Here is a 16,536-nt window from a genome sequence, read left to right as displayed (position 1 = left end):
TACTCTTGCATCTCACACAGTTGGACACCATATGTGTGTTGGGCTTAGACACATGTAAATGGATATTTAGACTTCTAATAAAGCACTTGCCAGTTAATATCTTCTCTGGTCATCAATGAAGATAGAATTAAGAACTGATTCTCCACAAAGCCTCTAGGAAACGTAATGTGGTTACTTACAATATACAGGGTGCTTCCATTTAACATATTTGACCGCACCACACGGGTGGAATAGGTGATGGGATCCCAACTGATGACAAACTCAGTGAAGTAATTTGACTCAATTTCTCATAAATTGTAGTTTAGCTGGGATTAGAACCTGGAGATTACAGCTCCTGCTCTGGAGGTTAGCTGTGGTGTTTGCTACTTCAGACTTCCCCAGCATCATGGGGCCTATGATATTAAGTATGTAAATAATTCGACTCAGGGCTGGCTGTATGCAGACGTGCCTATGCACTCTCGACAGATGACCCAGAAAGAGCAGAAAGGCCCAGACCGCTGGGAAAAGCATTGGGACTGGAGATTATTCATTCCATAATGTTGGGTTGTTGGGTCAGTTGGAGGACCTGGGCTTGGTGGTCTGGTGCTGTCCTCTGTGTGGAAAGAAAGGATGGGCTGGTGGAGGATGAGCTTAAGTTTGTCCTCGTGGGAGTCTTCCTGGGCCACCCATGTGCATCTTGTGTGCTCTGAAGCCCAGAGCTAAGATCAGGCAAGACTGAGCCAAAGCCATCAGCCCGCTTCTAGAGACGTGTCAGCGGATTAGCTTATTGGCTTTCCCCTGAGTGGCATTAGCTCTCACCCCGTCTCATGTTCACCATCTGGCTTTGAGTAAGAAGTCTTCGAGTGATCTCTCTTCAGCAGCCAGCTCTGTGCCAGGGCTTTCTGAGGGCTGTTCAGCTTTCTCCCTCATCACCCTCAGAGCCCAGGGCTCTGAGGAGCCTCTTGGAAAAGAGGAAGCCCGTTTGTTGTGTTCACACAAATGTACACCTGGCATCCAAAGAATACTTGAGACCTCAGAGGAAAAAAATAAGGTCAAAGGAGAATGAGTGCCTGGTTAGTGGCCTAAAGTCTTGTCAAAACTAACAAGTGGAGTGACTTCCCTGGTGGTCCAGTGGTTAAGCCTTCATTCTCCCAATGGAGAGGGCGTGGGTTTGATTCCCAGTCGGAACTAAGAGCCCATAGGCTGCAGGGCCAACTAAGCCCACGAGTCACCATTAAGACCCAATGCAGCCAAATGTTAAAAACAAACAAAAAACCTAATAAGTGGCTCTGTCCTTAGGTGAGTTTTAAAAATGGAGTTGTTCTTGCTACCTGTGAGAAAAGCTCTTTCTGCCTGTGAGATGATACTGTTTGTCCAGATTTTAGTAGAGCGAGTCCTACAAAGGGGCTGGGATTTTTCTTCTTCATTGGAAAGCAAAACCTGGGGGTGGAGGTGCTTAACTGAACCACCTCCCCTCTTCCCAGGGAGCTGGCTGCTCTCCTCCTAGGTTAATATACATCGACTGGGGCTAAATGCTTGATGCTTCTGGACAGAGTCCAGCCCCTCAGCAGAGCAGCCACACTGTGGAGATACAGCTGCTAGCATTAAAGGGCTAAGCCCTTTCCAGCTGCTTTGCTTTAACGGGAACTGCCTGCAGTTGGCAGCTTATTGGCGCCGTCTTAGCCCGCTTCAGAGCAGATGACTAATCTCGGCATCTTCTCAGGGCCCTGGTCTGGAGGCTCGGGGGCAGGTAGCCCCGTAGGGTAGGAAGTGGTTGGATAATTGGTGTCGGAGTGCTAGGTGGTGATCTCAAAAATGGCAGTCCAGGCTTTGGCAGGGTTTGTGTTTTGCTTTGCCTCTGTGAAAAAAGTGGGGTTCTCTTCAGTGGGCTCTGGTGCTGAAGGAGAAGAGATGCTCACTGTGAGGGGCAGCCTGGGCATTTAAAAGCTGGAATAGCAACAGATGCACAGAGGAGTTGAGTGCATACGAGGGCAATGAATGTTATCTAAGGAAGAAGACTTGAGCCCTGTGATGCGGTCCCACTTGGGCCTTCCATTCCCAAATCTGAGTCAAGGAGCCAAGACTTGAAGGAGAAATGATCATTTCCTTACTGTAAAATGCACTTAAAAATACAATTTAATGAGAATTAGATTCTCTTATAATCAGTGGTATGTAACAGTGCTTTTCTTCAGTGGCTGGTACAGTAGTGGTGCATCTTATCATCCAGATTGTTTGGCTTGGAAATATTAGCTGTTCATGAGAGGTAGGCTGTTGGCTAGCCCCAGTGTGGAGGCAAGGGAACCTTCTACTTAGCTGTGATCAGAGAGAGATTAAAACGGAGAGTTTCCCCAGGTCTGAGGGCAGTTGCAGTATAGGAAAAACAAGGCTTAGCCCCAGGACAACTGGTATGAAGAAGCAGACAAGCAATGTGTAGAAGAGAATCAAAATCTGCCCCAGTCATGACCCCCAGAACCCTTACATGTGACCCCTGAGTTGGAGAAGGGGGAAAAGAAGGGGTTGTGGATCAGTGAGGCTCTGGCCATGATATAACAACACATCCTGGTAGAGTTCTGAAATCACAGTACAGTATTGAAACATCCAAGGTTCTTTACATGGAGGTGTTAGATAATCTGTACAATCCTTCGTCCAGTTCGCTCACCAAATCTGGAATGCCAGAGGTCTTTCCTCCTTGGGGAAGTGGGGCTTCCCTGGTGGCTCAGATGGTGAAGAATCTGCCTGCAATGCAGGAGATTTGGGTTTGATCCCTGGGTTGGGAACATTCCCTGGAGAAGGGCATGGCAACCCATTCCAGTATTCTTGCCTGGAGAATCCCATGGACAGAGGAGCCTGGTTGTAGAGTTGGACGTGACTGAGCGACTAACACTTTCACTTTCCTCACTGGAAACTGGAAGGCCATGTTATGGGCACCGACAAAAAATGGGGACAGATGGTCAAGCTAAGGAACCTGTTGCCTGGAGATGAGACTAAAAATATAATTTTGCTTAAGAAAGTCTTCCTGCTTGGGTAGAGAGAGGTGTTCCCAAAACTATGAAGAGATGTGTTCAGTGCCAGGACGGAGGTGGGTGCAGAGTGCTGTGGAACTTTAAAGGAGGGAGGAACTGGAAGCTTCAGACAGAGAGCCTGGAGCTGATGACTTGAAAGCTGGGACTCAGGCTGAACCTGGCCGCTCGAAAGGCCTGGAAGCATCAACAGGGCTGGGGAGGGGCCTCTAGGTTGGTGCTCTATAACTGGTCGCTGTCCTGGACTGCTGTCCTGTCCTCTCTTCTGACCGGGGCTGGGCCCTGGCCTGCCTGAGCCTTGTTCCATCTGTCCGCGGGGGTGCAGGGGAATTGCTGGTCTCTGTCTCTGGCGTCTTACACCCCCAGCTCAGGCAGAAACTGACTCTTTATCTGACTTAATCAGAGCTCTGAAAAATTTCCATTCCCTGCTTTTCTGCCCTTTAACTGCAGCCTATTAATTAGTGCCTTTGGGCTCCCCAGTCTCATAACCCCCCTTCACTAACCATGCCTCCCCTCTGTAGCTTTTGCTAAATATGTGACTGCTCCTCAGTGTAGCTGCTCCCCCCTGAGAAGTGATTACAGAGCTTGGCTGTGCAGACCCCCTGCCCCAGCTGCCCGAGTGGTGACCTCTTGGCCGGAAGCTTCCTCTTGATTAGCCCTAACCTCTCCCCTCCCTCTGTCCCTCCCTGTCCTCCCCTTGACATTCCAGAGGCCTGGCATTGGCTATCTATCAGTTAACACCTCTTGCTAGGAGCTGTCTTCATGTTCCAGGTCATGGAGAACTGCATTGTGAGCTGTCTTCATGTTCCAGGTCATGGAGAACTGCATTGTGAGCAGTTCACAGAGAGGTGAGCTGATCACCTCTCCTGACCGAGCAAAGTCTCCCATCAAAACCCCAATTAGCTTGTTCCAGATCACTTGACCTCATTATAGATTAAAGATCACAGATTTTGATCTATGCTGCCTCTTAAAGCTTCAGCTCTTTTGGCTGCTCCCCTTTTGTTTACTTTCGTATGAGATTCCAGGTGCTCAAAGCCCTGCTCTTTTCACCGCTTTATATCCACCCAGCCTCCTTTGCTTCATTGAGTCTCCCCCAAACTGCAGTCCATCCAAATGCTTCACCACTGTGTTCTGAAGAGGGCCTTACTTCTCTCTTAGGTTTGATTTTTGACTCCTTTTTTCTGGGATCCTCCTCACTGCCTCCCCATTGTCCCACAGCACATACACACTCTTTTTCTCTCTCTCTCTCTCTCTCTCTGTCTCTCTCTCCACACACGTTCCTTCTCTGTCTCCACACACACACACACACATTCCCTCTCTGTCTCCTTTATTCAAGCTCAGGCTTGTGTATGGGGAGAAAGTGATCCCTTCTTTAGTAATAGCCTGGCCATGTTAAAAACCGCAGGAGAAACAGCTGAACTTTTCGGCAGAGGGCATGGCAGTCTACCTCGATTACGCTGAAAACCACCACTGAATGAGATCTGTGTGTCGGGCCCCATTGGGTTCTTCCAGCCCCTTATGAACAGACCCTGTTTTCCAAATGAGGAAACTAAGGCTCAGGATCCTGAAGTAACTTGGCAGAGTCCATGCAGCTGAGCCCGTGTTTAAACTTTCAACTCCTATTCTATCTTTATATGGTCTTTACTATTTAAGAAACAAAAAAACCTTGACGCACAGAATCCTTTAGGCCCAAGTGATTTTCTTTTGGAAAGTGAACGTCTCTGGATAGTTGTCTTCTTCCTCTCCTCTCAGTCCCAGGAGCTCCCTCCGTGGAGCCCCCCTACTGTGCAGCGTGGTCCCAGATTAGACCTGTGTCCTCTTTACACCCGGAGGAGGCAGTGGGGGTGGGGAATGGAGAGGGGCTGTCTGCCAGCCAATGGGGATGCGACAGCCTAGGCTCTGCGCTCACATCATCTGCTCCTGCTAAGACAATCATCAACATAAAAGGCTAATTGTATTAATCACCAAGGCATCCGTCCCAGGCCCCCCTCCCTTTCAGGAGAATTATGAATTGCAATTGCAGATGGCTCCGCTGATTGAAGGCAGCACTCAGCAGGGAGAAGGGCCAGATCAGATTACACACCATTAATTAAAAACTTCCCCTGACAAAAGGGAGGAAGGGAGTGCACACCAAGGGTCTGCCTGGTTGGGTCTCTGTCCTCCCCAAGCTCCCCAGCCCCTCATCCAGGCTCCAGTTGTGCCTGTGAAGCGAAGACCCTGGCTGGAGCCACTGAAATTTGGCTCCCCAAAGGCCAGCCCTTCCCACATCCAAGCAGATGGCCGGCTGTCCTATTAAAGGGCTCCAGAGAAGGAGAAGCTAACCTTTGGTTACTCATTCCTGTGTCTAACTTTGGATGCTCTTCAGATTCTAACCTAATTCCTCACTTCTCATGAAGCTTGTCTCTTGCTCTAGTCTATTATGACAGAGCAGAGCTTTAAAGAACTATTTGGGAAAATAGCCCCCTGCTTTCTCTTCAGGCAGTCACCCTCATGCTCTTGGCCAGCTGGGACAGAGGTTCCACGGTCTGCTCTAGGGCAGGCGCAGGAGCTCGAGTGGCTGTGCAGCCTCTCCCCAGCTCCCCCAGCCTTCGAGCCTAGGCTTCTCAGCTGCTGTCTTCTTGGCTTATTTGGAGCAGTGACTCCCGAGTTTTCTTGATCAATTACCACCTCCCCTCCCTCCCCAGCCGCCCAGCCTCAGTCATTCATTCATCAAACTTTTATTGAGCACCCACTGTGTGCTTGGTTCTCAGGGATGCGGAGATAATTTGTCTCGGAGCTTAAGAGCTTGCTGCAGGAGCTCCACCCCCCTGTCCTCTTCAACCTTCTAGTTCCTGCTTCCTTCTTTTCTCTGGCCGCTGCTTGTATAAGCCCCCCTGGAGCTCTATTTTGGAAAATTCTAAGCTGGGAGCTGGGGAGACCTTGGGGGGGGGGTCTGTGGTACTGAGCTGGGTGACCTTTAGCAAGTCAATTGCACGCACGCATGTGTGCGCGTGCACACACGTGCACGCCCAGCTGTCGCTGCTCATAAAAGGGCACAGGAGGCCCTGGGCTCTGAGAGATTGTGAAGATGAATGAGTGGGGCCCAGCTTGGAGAGATGTGAGTGGTTCTCTGCACTGACTGTATTACAGAACACGGCTGCTGTGGCCACGAGCTCTTAGGACTCAGCCACTGCACTGTCACAGAATGGGCCCTGTTGCCCTGTCCTTGGGAGACTGGCATGGAAAAGGACCTATGTTTTTCATGCTTTTGACTGCTGTAGTGCAGGGTACCATAGTGACGGGCACCATAGAGATGAGAAAAATTGACTTTTACTGGCTTGTCTTTTCATTCCAGGGTCCCTCCCCAACCTGACTCCTGTTCCCCCATCACCCCCCCACACAGACACTCACAAAGCTCACAAAGGTCAGTAGGTCCAGGAGAGAAGAAGGTAGGGCCCTGGGTAAGTAGAGCAGATGAAATGAGAAAAGCCTACTCACTTTTCCCTCCCTCTCAGTCATCTCCCTGTCCCTTTTTTCCTCCTTCCTCCCATTATCAACAGCAATTGTATTCAAACCCAATAATTACAGTAACAGCAACAATAATCATTTATTGGATTTGTTTTTCTATTCTATCATTTTAACTTCCAAACACATTTTCCAATCTCTTGTTTAACATCAATCTCGGGGGTAGATTTTACAGCCCTTACAGCTGAGGAAGCTGAGATCCAGACAGGATCCCAGGTCATAGGCAGAGTAGATTTATAGCAGCTTGTAAATATTAACAAACTAGGTGAGACTCCAGTAGTCTTTCAGAGGCACTGCACTGCAAATCTTGGTTTCCTGGGTTATTCCTGACTCCCCACCATCCTTGGGGCATATTCAACAGCTTATGGGGGATCCCGGCAGAGCTAAGAATGAGTCTGGAGATGGCTTCTTCAGGCCCAGGTCACGGACTGAGTGCTGCAACGGGACCTTTCCCCGTCAGGATTGTTTCTGTGGATGGGGTTGGAGTGGAAGGCAGAACACCTGGGGAGAAAGGCCCATCTAGGCTGAACCTCCCTTACCCGTATCCTGCCCCTCCACTAGCTGGAGAAAAGATTCCTCTCTGTGCCAGCTCTTCCCAAGGGAGGGGCTCTCTGCTGATTTCCTCATTTGGAGGTGTGAGGAATGAAGATATAATGGGAGGGGACAATCTGGCCTCAGGAAGCCCCCAGTCTGAGGGGGAGCCACATCCCCCATCCACATCCAAGGGCAGAGACATCCCTCCTTGGAGCTCAGAGGCTGGCCCAGGACTTGATTCTTCTGGGAAGTCTGGATCCTCCTTCCAACAGTGGGGTGAGAAGTTAGAGTTCCCGGAGGTCCCCACAGCCTCTGAGCAGACAGCCTGTCTGGGCTCAGATTCCTTTTTCTCCAAGACATGGGGACCTGGAAGCCCAGGGTCCTGCCTGGGGTCCAGACAGATGAGAGACAGGGAGAGTGGTGATGAATTCCCCTGCCTCCCTCTGCTCGGCCCCATTAAAAGCGATGGAAGAGGAGGAAATGGAGCAGATTTGCTTCCCAGGTTCCTTCTAGAAATGTAAGGCTGGGGATCCCCCGCCCACCCTGTTAGGTCAAGAGGCCAAGCCTTCCCACCCCACCTCGCAAGCCCCCCATGTCCCCAGGAAAACCTGAAATCTGGTTATATAAAGCCTGCTGTCCACTTTGAGGACTCTTTTCAGAAGCTTGAGGGCAGAGGCCAAGCTCTATGCCACCTGACACACAGTCTCCATCTCAGTGTCCTCTGAGTTGGCCTGGGTTTCTTTTTTCTGGGGTTCCTCCCCTTCCATTTTCTCCATTTCTGCACTGCCCGTGAGGATGGCCAGTCGCTGGGCCAGGGTCTTGGTGTCAGGGAACAGGATGAAGTTGTAGATCAGTGAAGCCAGGACGGCTCCTGTCAAGGGTCCCACCCAGAAGATCTGAGGAGGCAGAAGCAGATGCCCTGCTCGTGAGCCAAGACCACAGGGCGGCTCTGGAACTCCACCTGCTTTCCAGTGTTGACTTGGTCTCCTGGGAGCCCTGGAACTTTCTACAAGGTGGCAAATTCAAGAAGCACAAGTCTTGTCCACTGCCCACCCCCCCCCACCCCCAGCAACCCCGACCCTGAGTCTCTGCAGGTGCAGGGACCTAGCCTCCCCGGGGCTGGGTCAGGCCCCCACCACCCCTGCCTCCCTCTCATCTCCCCCGTTTCAGCCCAGAACCCTGGCTAGTGCTCTTCCTGTCCCTGCTGGTGTGTTTGTGTGTCTATTTCTGTTTGTCTTTTTCTCTATCCAAGTTTGGAAACTGGTCCAGCTGGAGGAAGTGAATAAGGAAGCAGCCAGGACTTGAGGCCCAGTCCAATGGTGCAGCGCCGGCCCTGGCCCACTTCTCGCCAGTCTACTGGATGCCCCTGACTTTTTGAGGTGGGCAGGAAAGGATGCTGGCCCTGGTCTTCTGAGCTTAGGGAAACCTCCACTGGGAGTGAAGATGGTTCGTGGCAGGTATCCCCCAGTGTCTGGGGCCCCCCTGCTGGTGAAAGTCCCTATGGGCACTGGGGCCTCTCCCCTCCCCTGGCTGCCGGCAGAAGGTCTCACCCAGTGGACTTCAAACTTCCCCACGATGACAGCGGAACCAAAGGAGCGGGCTGGGTTCATGGAGCAGCCGGTGAAATAGATCTGGGGAGCAAGTGAAGGGCAGGGTGTGAGCAGCCTGAAAGCAGGCCTGGGAGAGGACAGTCCTTTCCCCACCGCCCCGCCGGCTCAAGCCCCAGCCCCCAGACTGGGGCTCTGGGTCCCCCTGCCCTGGGCCTGAAATGGGGCATAGCCTTGGCTCCAAGGCATGAGAAGTTCGGGGAGGGACACTTCTGGCCCCCAGGGCCCCGCCGCCTCCCCAGGGAGGGGCCAGTGGGTACACAGGCGGGTGTCCCCTGTGCCCCTTACCCCGATGAGGTGGCCCACTGCCACCGAGGCTCCAATTGTGGCTGCAGGGGAGCCCGTGGTCTGACGGCTGTCAGTGGAGGCGAAAACGCAGAGCACGAGCTGGAGGGTCAAGATGAGTTCCACCGCCACCGCCTGGCCAGTCGAGGTACTGCTCCGGACCTGTGCGAGCAGGGGGTTATGCTGGAGGCAGCGGACTCTGCCTGGGGATGGTGATCCCTGGGCCCTCGTTCCTCAAGGTAAAGGTTGTGACACCTTGCCACCGCCAGCCCCCCAGGACTTAAGGAGCTCATGGGCTGGGGAGAGCGGTGCACTGGGGTTCAGGTGAACCCTGAAGTGAACCCACACGGACACCTGCTCCCTGCGGGAGTGAGCAGCACCCCACCCACTCCATGGGGTGGTCGGGGCCACGGTCCAGGGGGAGGTGGGGGCTCAGGGCTTGTGGGGGAGGGAAGGCTGGAGAAGCTGTGCTGCACAATGCTCGCCTGTGGGCTGGCTGGGAGGGGCAGTGTGTAGGAGTGGAAGGTGAGGACTGGGGGACGTAGGTGGAACATGGGTAAGTAGAGAGATCTGGGGAGGTGAGACAGGCCGCAGAGTGCTGGGGACAGAGGAACAGGAGGAAACGGGTTGGGGACGCGGAGGTGAAGTAGGTGCAGGGTCCCCTGCTGCCCCAACAGCCCCAGCTCTCCCTGGCTGCTCCAACCCTGAAGTGCCTGGTCCTCCTCCCACTCCTGGTCCTCAGTGTGGCTTCTTCCTGTCCCCCCTCTCCCCACTGTTCCTCACACCACAGTCCCCTTCCTGCTCTGCCTGCACTAAGGCCATGGTCTTTCCCCAGGGCCCCACGTCCCCAGGGCAGGTGTGGAGCACGTGCTCTGCTGTATCCCCTCTGCCCCGGCCTGGCCCTCCCCACTTACCACCTGTATGGACCTGCCTCTCCCTCTCCCTGCACCTACCATATTGACCCCAAAGTTTTCTCGGATGTCCCCAGGCGTGACCCCGTAAAGCAGAGCAGCTCCCGCCGTGGCCCCTGCCAGCTGGGCAGCCACGTAGGCCACAGCCCGGGGCAAGGAGATGTGGGAGCCCACGAGGAAGGCCAGCGTCACGGCAGGGTTGACGTGGGCCCCACTGGCCTTCCAGGTGATCTGCACGATCACGGCCGTGGCCAGGTTGAAGGTGATGGCGATCTGCAGCACAGAGGGAAGCACCAAGGGCCATCTCAGAGCCGAGCCCACGCCAAAGAACACGTACAGCCCCGTGGCCAGGAACTCGGCAAACAGAGCCCTGCTGATGGTCATCCAGAGCCGGCACACCAGCATCTTAGCCAAGCTGTGCCGGCCTGACTCCATCGCCCCCGGGTCTATGTTCCTCTTCTGATCTCTGCCTTTTCTGATCTCCTGTCTTCGGGCTGCTCCGGCCCCAGCCTGCAGCTCCTTATGGTGCTGCTGCTTCAAGGACCATGCTGGTCAGACTGGCAGGGGGCAGGTTGACAGGGTATTGTGTGTTCGGGGGGTGGGGTGGGAGGTGTGGGGGTGGCCACACGCTCGCCCCACCCTAAACTCACATGACAGCCAAAGGAGGGGGGCTGTCCTTGGGCACTGAACTGGAACCTCCCAGGAGTTTTCCAAGCGGGGCAGGCCTAACTCTGCTGCTGGCCGACACCCAGTCTGGGGGCCCAGGTGACCCTAGGATGCTCCCATCCGCGACGTCAGCTTAGAGAGAATGAGATCACTCAGATCCCCAAGTCCAAGGCCTATGTCAGAGGGCCCTGTGCACCCCCTGCCCCAGGCTCCTAGTCTCCTGGCCCCCTTTGCCGGCAGACTTGGCCTCCAAATGGGTTCACACTATTCTGCACCCCATAAACCAAGATGTGAAGGAAGCTCTGTCCTCCACTTCCACCTAGAGCACCATTTTCTGAAAGCTGATGTGAACGGGGTCAACTTTACTGAGGACGTGAGCCTGCAGGGGTACAGAGGAGCAGGTTGAGGGGCAGTTGCTCCACAGCTAACTGGTGACACCTGTGGCGGTGGGTACCTCTGCTGCCCACCGGTCTGGAGTTTCCATTGACTCTTCGCCCTCTTGTGCCTCTTCACAGGGCAGCTTACCATTCTTGTGAGTACGCTGCCTTAGTTTACCCACACCCAGGCTCTGCCCTTTAACCCCCAGCAATATACCAAGGTATTTTCTCAAACAGAAGTGTTTTGTCCCTAAGAAGAACCTGCCGAGCTGCTAAAATAATGCACTTGTCACCTCTTACCCACAGCGGAGTGCCCAGGCTGTGCCCGGAGCCATGTGTCCCTGCCCAGCAGGTGTCCCCTGGTGTCCGCAGGTTCCCCAAATGTGACGTGTCTCACGATGAGATTCTCATTTCTCCCCGGGTCCCCTGAATGCATTCCTGCTGTTGTCCCCAGCTCAGTTGGTGGCACCTGCGAGGCATCTTTGACCTCGCCCTCCCGCCCCCGTCCAGCCAAGGCATCAAGTCCTACTGATGCTGAATCCCAAGTATTTCCTGACACTGCCCTCTTCTTGCCACCCCTGCTGCCCTGCAGCCTTCAACCATTCTCTCTGTCGTCTCCCTTGCTCCGCTCCAATCAATTATCCACACTGCAGCCTGAGTGATCTTTCTAAAATGCAAATCTGATCCTGCTGCTCCTTGCTAAAATCCCTTCAAAGCCTCTGTTCGCCTCTGTGAGCTCCGTGCCTGGCCCCCACGGTCCTCTGGGACCCTGCTTCTCCTGCCTCACCTCTCCCCACTTCCTGCCTTGTTTTTTACCCTCTGGCCTCACCAAATGGCCAGTGGTTCTAGAATACTTCATGCTGGTCTCCCCTGGGGGGATACTCTCTCTTCTCCCTGGAAAGCCCACCCCACGTCCTTTGTTTGGGGGAGCCCTAATTGATTCCTGATGAAAACAGACAACTCAATGGAAAAGTCCCTGATGCTGGGAAAAATTGAGGGCAGAAGGAGAAGAGGGCGTCAGGGGATGAGATAGCTGGACGGCATCACCAAAGCAATGAACATGACATTGGGGAAACTCTGGGAGATGGTGAGGGACAGGGAGGCCTGGCATGCTGCAGTCCATGAGGTCACAGAGTCAGACCCGACTAGTAGGTGACTGAACAACAGCAATCTATTCCCAAGGCTCAGCATTGACATCACCTGGCCCTTTCCTGGGTGAGGCCTCCTCACCACACCTGGCCATTTACACTACAGTCACCATGGGTGTTGTCATGGTGTTAATGTATCGCCCCAGTGAGGTGGGGAGCCCCTTAGGGGGGCAGGAACAAGTTTTGTTCATCCCTACATGTACCCTCTTGCGTAGGGATTGGCTCAGGTGCTCAATGAATATTTGCTGAATGAATGCATGAGTGAATAAGTTTCCTGACCTGGAGGCTTTCATGTCTGCTTCATTTCAGCCAGCTCGCCTTACAGCCTGTCCTTACCTGGGACAGGCCTTCTGAAATCTTCAAGTGAAATATCCCAACTCTGACCACAGGCTCTGTCCAACCACCCTCTCCCACTTCAATTCCAGCCACATCCCTCCCCCAATCCTCCCCTCCCCCCTTTCTGTTCACCCCACCCTCCTGATTTGACTCTACCTTGTCCAGCCAGATCCCCTGGCGTCTCACCTTGCAGTGTCCTCTGTCCCAGCTTCCCATTCTCTGCACCTTGCCCTCCCTGCCCCCCACCATTTTCCTCCATGCATGTTCTCCTCCACACCCTTCTGCTCCCATCTGTGCTGCTGAGCACTGCTGGAGAAACTTGCCCAGCCATGCAGACTGATGCCTTGACAAGCCTATGGTCTCTGGCCTCAGTAGGGGTCTCAGTAATCCATACACCACACTGTCTCCAGGCAGCTCTCTCCCTATTCTAAGCCCTACTTCAAATCTTCCTACTCTCTTTGAGTACCCTACCTTGCTCTGGCTTTCTTCCAGCAGATCGATTTGCCTCTTGCTCTACCTAGAAAGTGAAACCAGCTGGCAAGACTTAGTATATTCTCCCCTGTCCCCTGTCCCTGCAGCCCCCTGTGCCCTTGCCAGCTTCCCTCTGATCCTGAAGAAGAGGCAGCCCTTCTCCTGGGTTCGAGTCGGGGCCCCTCCTTGGGTTCCTGGCTCCCTTCAAGTGACTGGGGACCTCTCTCGGCCATTCCCAGCCTCATCTGTGATTTTCACATCTCCCTCTGCCTGGCTGGCTCTTTGAAACGTGCCTGGGTAGTCACCGAGTAGTGGAGACTCTGGGTTTGGAATGCTTTTCTTTTTTGGTTTTCTTTCAAGACTTTGCTCAAGTTCAATTCCTCTATGAAGCCTGCCCTAATTTTCCCCCTCCAGCAGAGTCAGGGCAAACTTCATAGAGAAGATGGGCTTGGGAATAACTAGTGGCTACTTCTGACTTTGACCTCCTTGGTGCTGCCACTGTTCCAGTGCAGACTCCCAGGCTTGCGTGGCATGAAGGACTCTTTCAAGAAATGCTCCAGGCTGAAGGAATGTGGCTGTGGGCACAGTGTGAGTGACATTACACCCTGGCACGGAGGGGTGGGGGGAATTCCCTGCCTAGGGGCTGTCCCAGCGAATTTCAAGGGCATCTCCCTCCTTTGCTCCCCTCAGACAGGGTCATAGAGGGCCTGAGGACACGTCCCAGTCCCTGCATATTACCTGGCCTCAATTTCTGCACCTGTACACAGGCACCAAACAGCAGTCATGCCTGTCTGTTGAGAGCCTTTGATAAGAAAGAGAAAGCATTTGAATACTACCGTGTGTTCCGCATCCCTGACCGGTGTTAACTCCTGTCACCTCAGCTGCCCCACTTTTAAAGTGGAGATGATGGGAATTCCCTGGTGGTTCAGTGGTTAGCATTCTGAGTTTTCACTGCCGGGGGCCAAGTTTCAGTCCCTGGTTGGGGAACTAAGATCCTGCAAGCTGCGCCTTCAAGGCCAAAAAAAAAGTGGAGACGTTAGTTCCCACCTCCCTAATATGTTGTTGGAGAAGGCAATGGCACCCCATTCCAGTACTCTCGCCTGGAAAATCCCATGGACCGAGGAGCCTGGTGGGCTGCAGTCCATGGGGTCACTAAAAGTTGGGCATGACTGAGCGACTTCAATTTCACTTTTCACTTTCATGCATTGGAGAAGGCAATGGCAACCCACTCCAGTGTTCTTGCCTGGAGAATGCCAGGGATGGGGGAGCCTGGTGGGCTGCTGTCTATGGGGTCGCACAGAGTCAGACACGAATGAAGCGACTGAGCAGTGGCAGCAGCAATATGTTGTTAGGAGTGAATGTGCTGATGATGCCTTGGAGAAAGTCAGATAATGGTGATTTTTAGGATTGTCACCTCCCTTCCCACTCCAGTGAGAGCTGTGAAGACTGTGCTGGGTTAGAAATGGCCCAGGACAAGCCGCACCTGAGGCCCCTGCTCCGGGCCCCGGGGTTGAGAGCCTTGAGTGTGTGGTGGCCCTGGTCTCCAGCTGACCTGGAGCAGAGTCTCCTGGGACCCTGCCTGGCCTGGAACTCGGTCCTTTACCTGTCCAGGACAGGTGGACATCGGCCAGAACTTGCTCTAGCCAGCGTGTCCCTGGACCTAGCCTTCCTGGGCCCTAGTGGCATGCTTTTGAGGTCACTCATGCTCCAAGAATTTTTGTCAAGCCCCGTACCTGGCTGTCTGCAGCTGCCTGCCAGGAAGCTGTGTGCGCTCACTCAGAGGCCTGTCTCCTGGCACCCTAGACTACCAGGGTGGGCATCTCCATGTATGAGCAGGTGTGTGTGTGTGTGTGTGTGTGTGTGTGTGTGCAAGTCCACTTGGGGCAGTGTGAGTGCTAAGGTCCTATCTCAGGGCTGGGAAGGGATGGGGGAGCAAGAAGGAGAAGGAGGAGAGATGATGGTGAGATGAGGAGGAGGAACAATAAGCATGACAGAAAGGGAAGGATTCAAGGTCATCTCCCTCGTATCCCCTCACCCACCGCACTAAAACCTGGAAAGAGGAAGCGGAGGCTCAGAGGCCGGCTGAGAGGGCCGACCCTCCCTGCAACCCCTCCTCTTGTCCAGCCATCTAGACAGTCAGCCCTCTGCCTATCCTCTGCTTTGACCCCTGGTTCTCCACCTCTCCATCATGTCACCATGTCCACCTGGGGAAACTGACCGTCCCTGGGCACAGGGGGAGGGGAAAGGGAGGAAGCAGCCTACGGAGAAGCAAGGCTTGTCTGAGTTTTGTCTTCAGGTGGAGCAGAGGGTCAGAGGTGGTGACTGAATATGGGTGTGCTTGGATATGACACATACTTGTACCCCTCAGAGAACACATGGAGCCAGGTACCAAGGTCTGATCCCCAGCGGTCCTGTGAAAAGGAATGGGGGACAGGCGATGTGGCTCCGCACACATGCGGAGCGAGAAGTCTATGCGAAGATGCAGCCCGCTGGGTACAACCGGAGATCCGAGAAGAGCGGGGTTAGCGTGTGCTGGCTCATGTGTGCGCAGGTCTCTGCCAGCCTTGGACTCGAGCTCCTCGGAGAGGATCCGACAGGAGGGGGCGCAGCGCCCTCTGCTGGCCAAACAGCCGGGCGCGTGGCACCTAGTCCGCTTCAAGCCCTAGACGAACCTCCCTCCGACGCGGTGCCCCGCCCATCCCTGAGGGTCTGTCCCTCATCGACCCGCCATTCACCGCGTCCTGCTTCCCTTGGGGTCCGTCCGAGAAAGGAACCAAGTTGCTGGGCTGGATGAAGAGGCCAGGCTCCCAGTCACGACTGCACCTCACCTGAGCCGTTTGGAAGGGCGAGTGAGGTCTGATATACTGATCTACAGATTGGGGTTGAAAGAGCCGACCCTCCCAGTCACCCCTCCTGTCCATTCATCTGGACGGCCAACACTCTGTCTATTCTCTGCCTTGACCCCCGATCCTCCTCGGTCTCTCCATCCATCACCGTGTCCACCTTCCTACCTGGTGAAACTGGCCGCCCCTGGGCAAAGAGGAGGGGGTGAGTGGGGAAGGAATCCCCTTTCTTCTGGACCACTCCCCGACAGTGGGGTGGGGTGCAGTGGGCTGGTCCAGAGGACCCAGACCTCAAAGACTCCAGGTGCCCTCTCGTCGGCGCTCCATCTGACTGGAGCCCAGACCCGGGACTTGGGGGAAGAGGAAGCTCAGCAGTGGTGGATCCGGTGGACGAGGTCCCCCCCTGCTGGTCAGAGCTGGTACTTGCGCCCGGCTCCTGGGTAGAGGCAGGGGTGGTGGCAGCTGTCGGGGGCGGGTGTGCGCCTTCACTGGGGCTTCACACACACTGCCATTTGATGTTAACTATAAAGCTGCCAGGCAGGCAGGACAGGGCAGGGCTGGCCGCAGCTCCCTTTTACAGATATTAGACCCAAGACTTCCCTGGTGGCTCAGACGGTAAAACCGTCTGCCTATAATGCGGGAAACCCAGGTTCGATCCCTGGGTTGGGAAGATCCCCTGGAGAAGGCAATGGCAACCCACTCCAGTACTCTTGCCTGGAAAATCCCATGGAGGGAGGAGTCTGGTAGGCTACAGTCCATGGGGTCTCAAAGAGTCAGACACGACTGAGCGACTTCATGTCACTTCACTTCTTCAGACCCAAGTTTGGGCTTCTCCAGTGGCTCAGCAGTAAAGAA

At 54.3% G+C, this 16,536-nt stretch overlaps 1 protein-coding gene across 1 annotated transcript; it reads right to left on the bottom strand.

Annotated features, from left to right (window-relative positions):
* Positions 1-6,575: 6,575 nt before the first annotated feature.
* Positions 6,576-10,395, bottom strand: AQP6 (aquaporin 6). Its single transcript, XM_027542806.1, has 4 exons — positions 9,883-10,395; positions 8,933-9,091; positions 8,588-8,668; positions 6,576-7,933 (listed from the first exon to the last, which is right to left on the bottom strand). The coding sequence occupies exons 1-4, from the start codon at positions 10,273-10,275 to the stop codon at positions 7,721-7,723; spliced, it is 846 nt and encodes a 281-aa protein (XP_027398607.1). The 5' UTR covers positions 10,276-10,395; the 3' UTR covers positions 6,576-7,720.
* Between the last annotated feature and the right edge of the window lie 6,141 nt (positions 10,396-16,536).

This window comes from Bos indicus x Bos taurus, chromosome 5 (genome assembly GCF_003369695.1).
Source record: "Bos indicus x Bos taurus breed Angus x Brahman F1 hybrid chromosome 5, Bos_hybrid_MaternalHap_v2.0, whole genome shotgun sequence".
NCBI classification, from domain to species: Eukaryota; Metazoa; Chordata; class Mammalia; order Artiodactyla; family Bovidae; genus Bos; species Bos indicus x Bos taurus.
The sequence above is the reverse complement of the archived record's forward strand: the minus strand, read 5'-3'. Positions and strand labels throughout refer to the sequence as shown.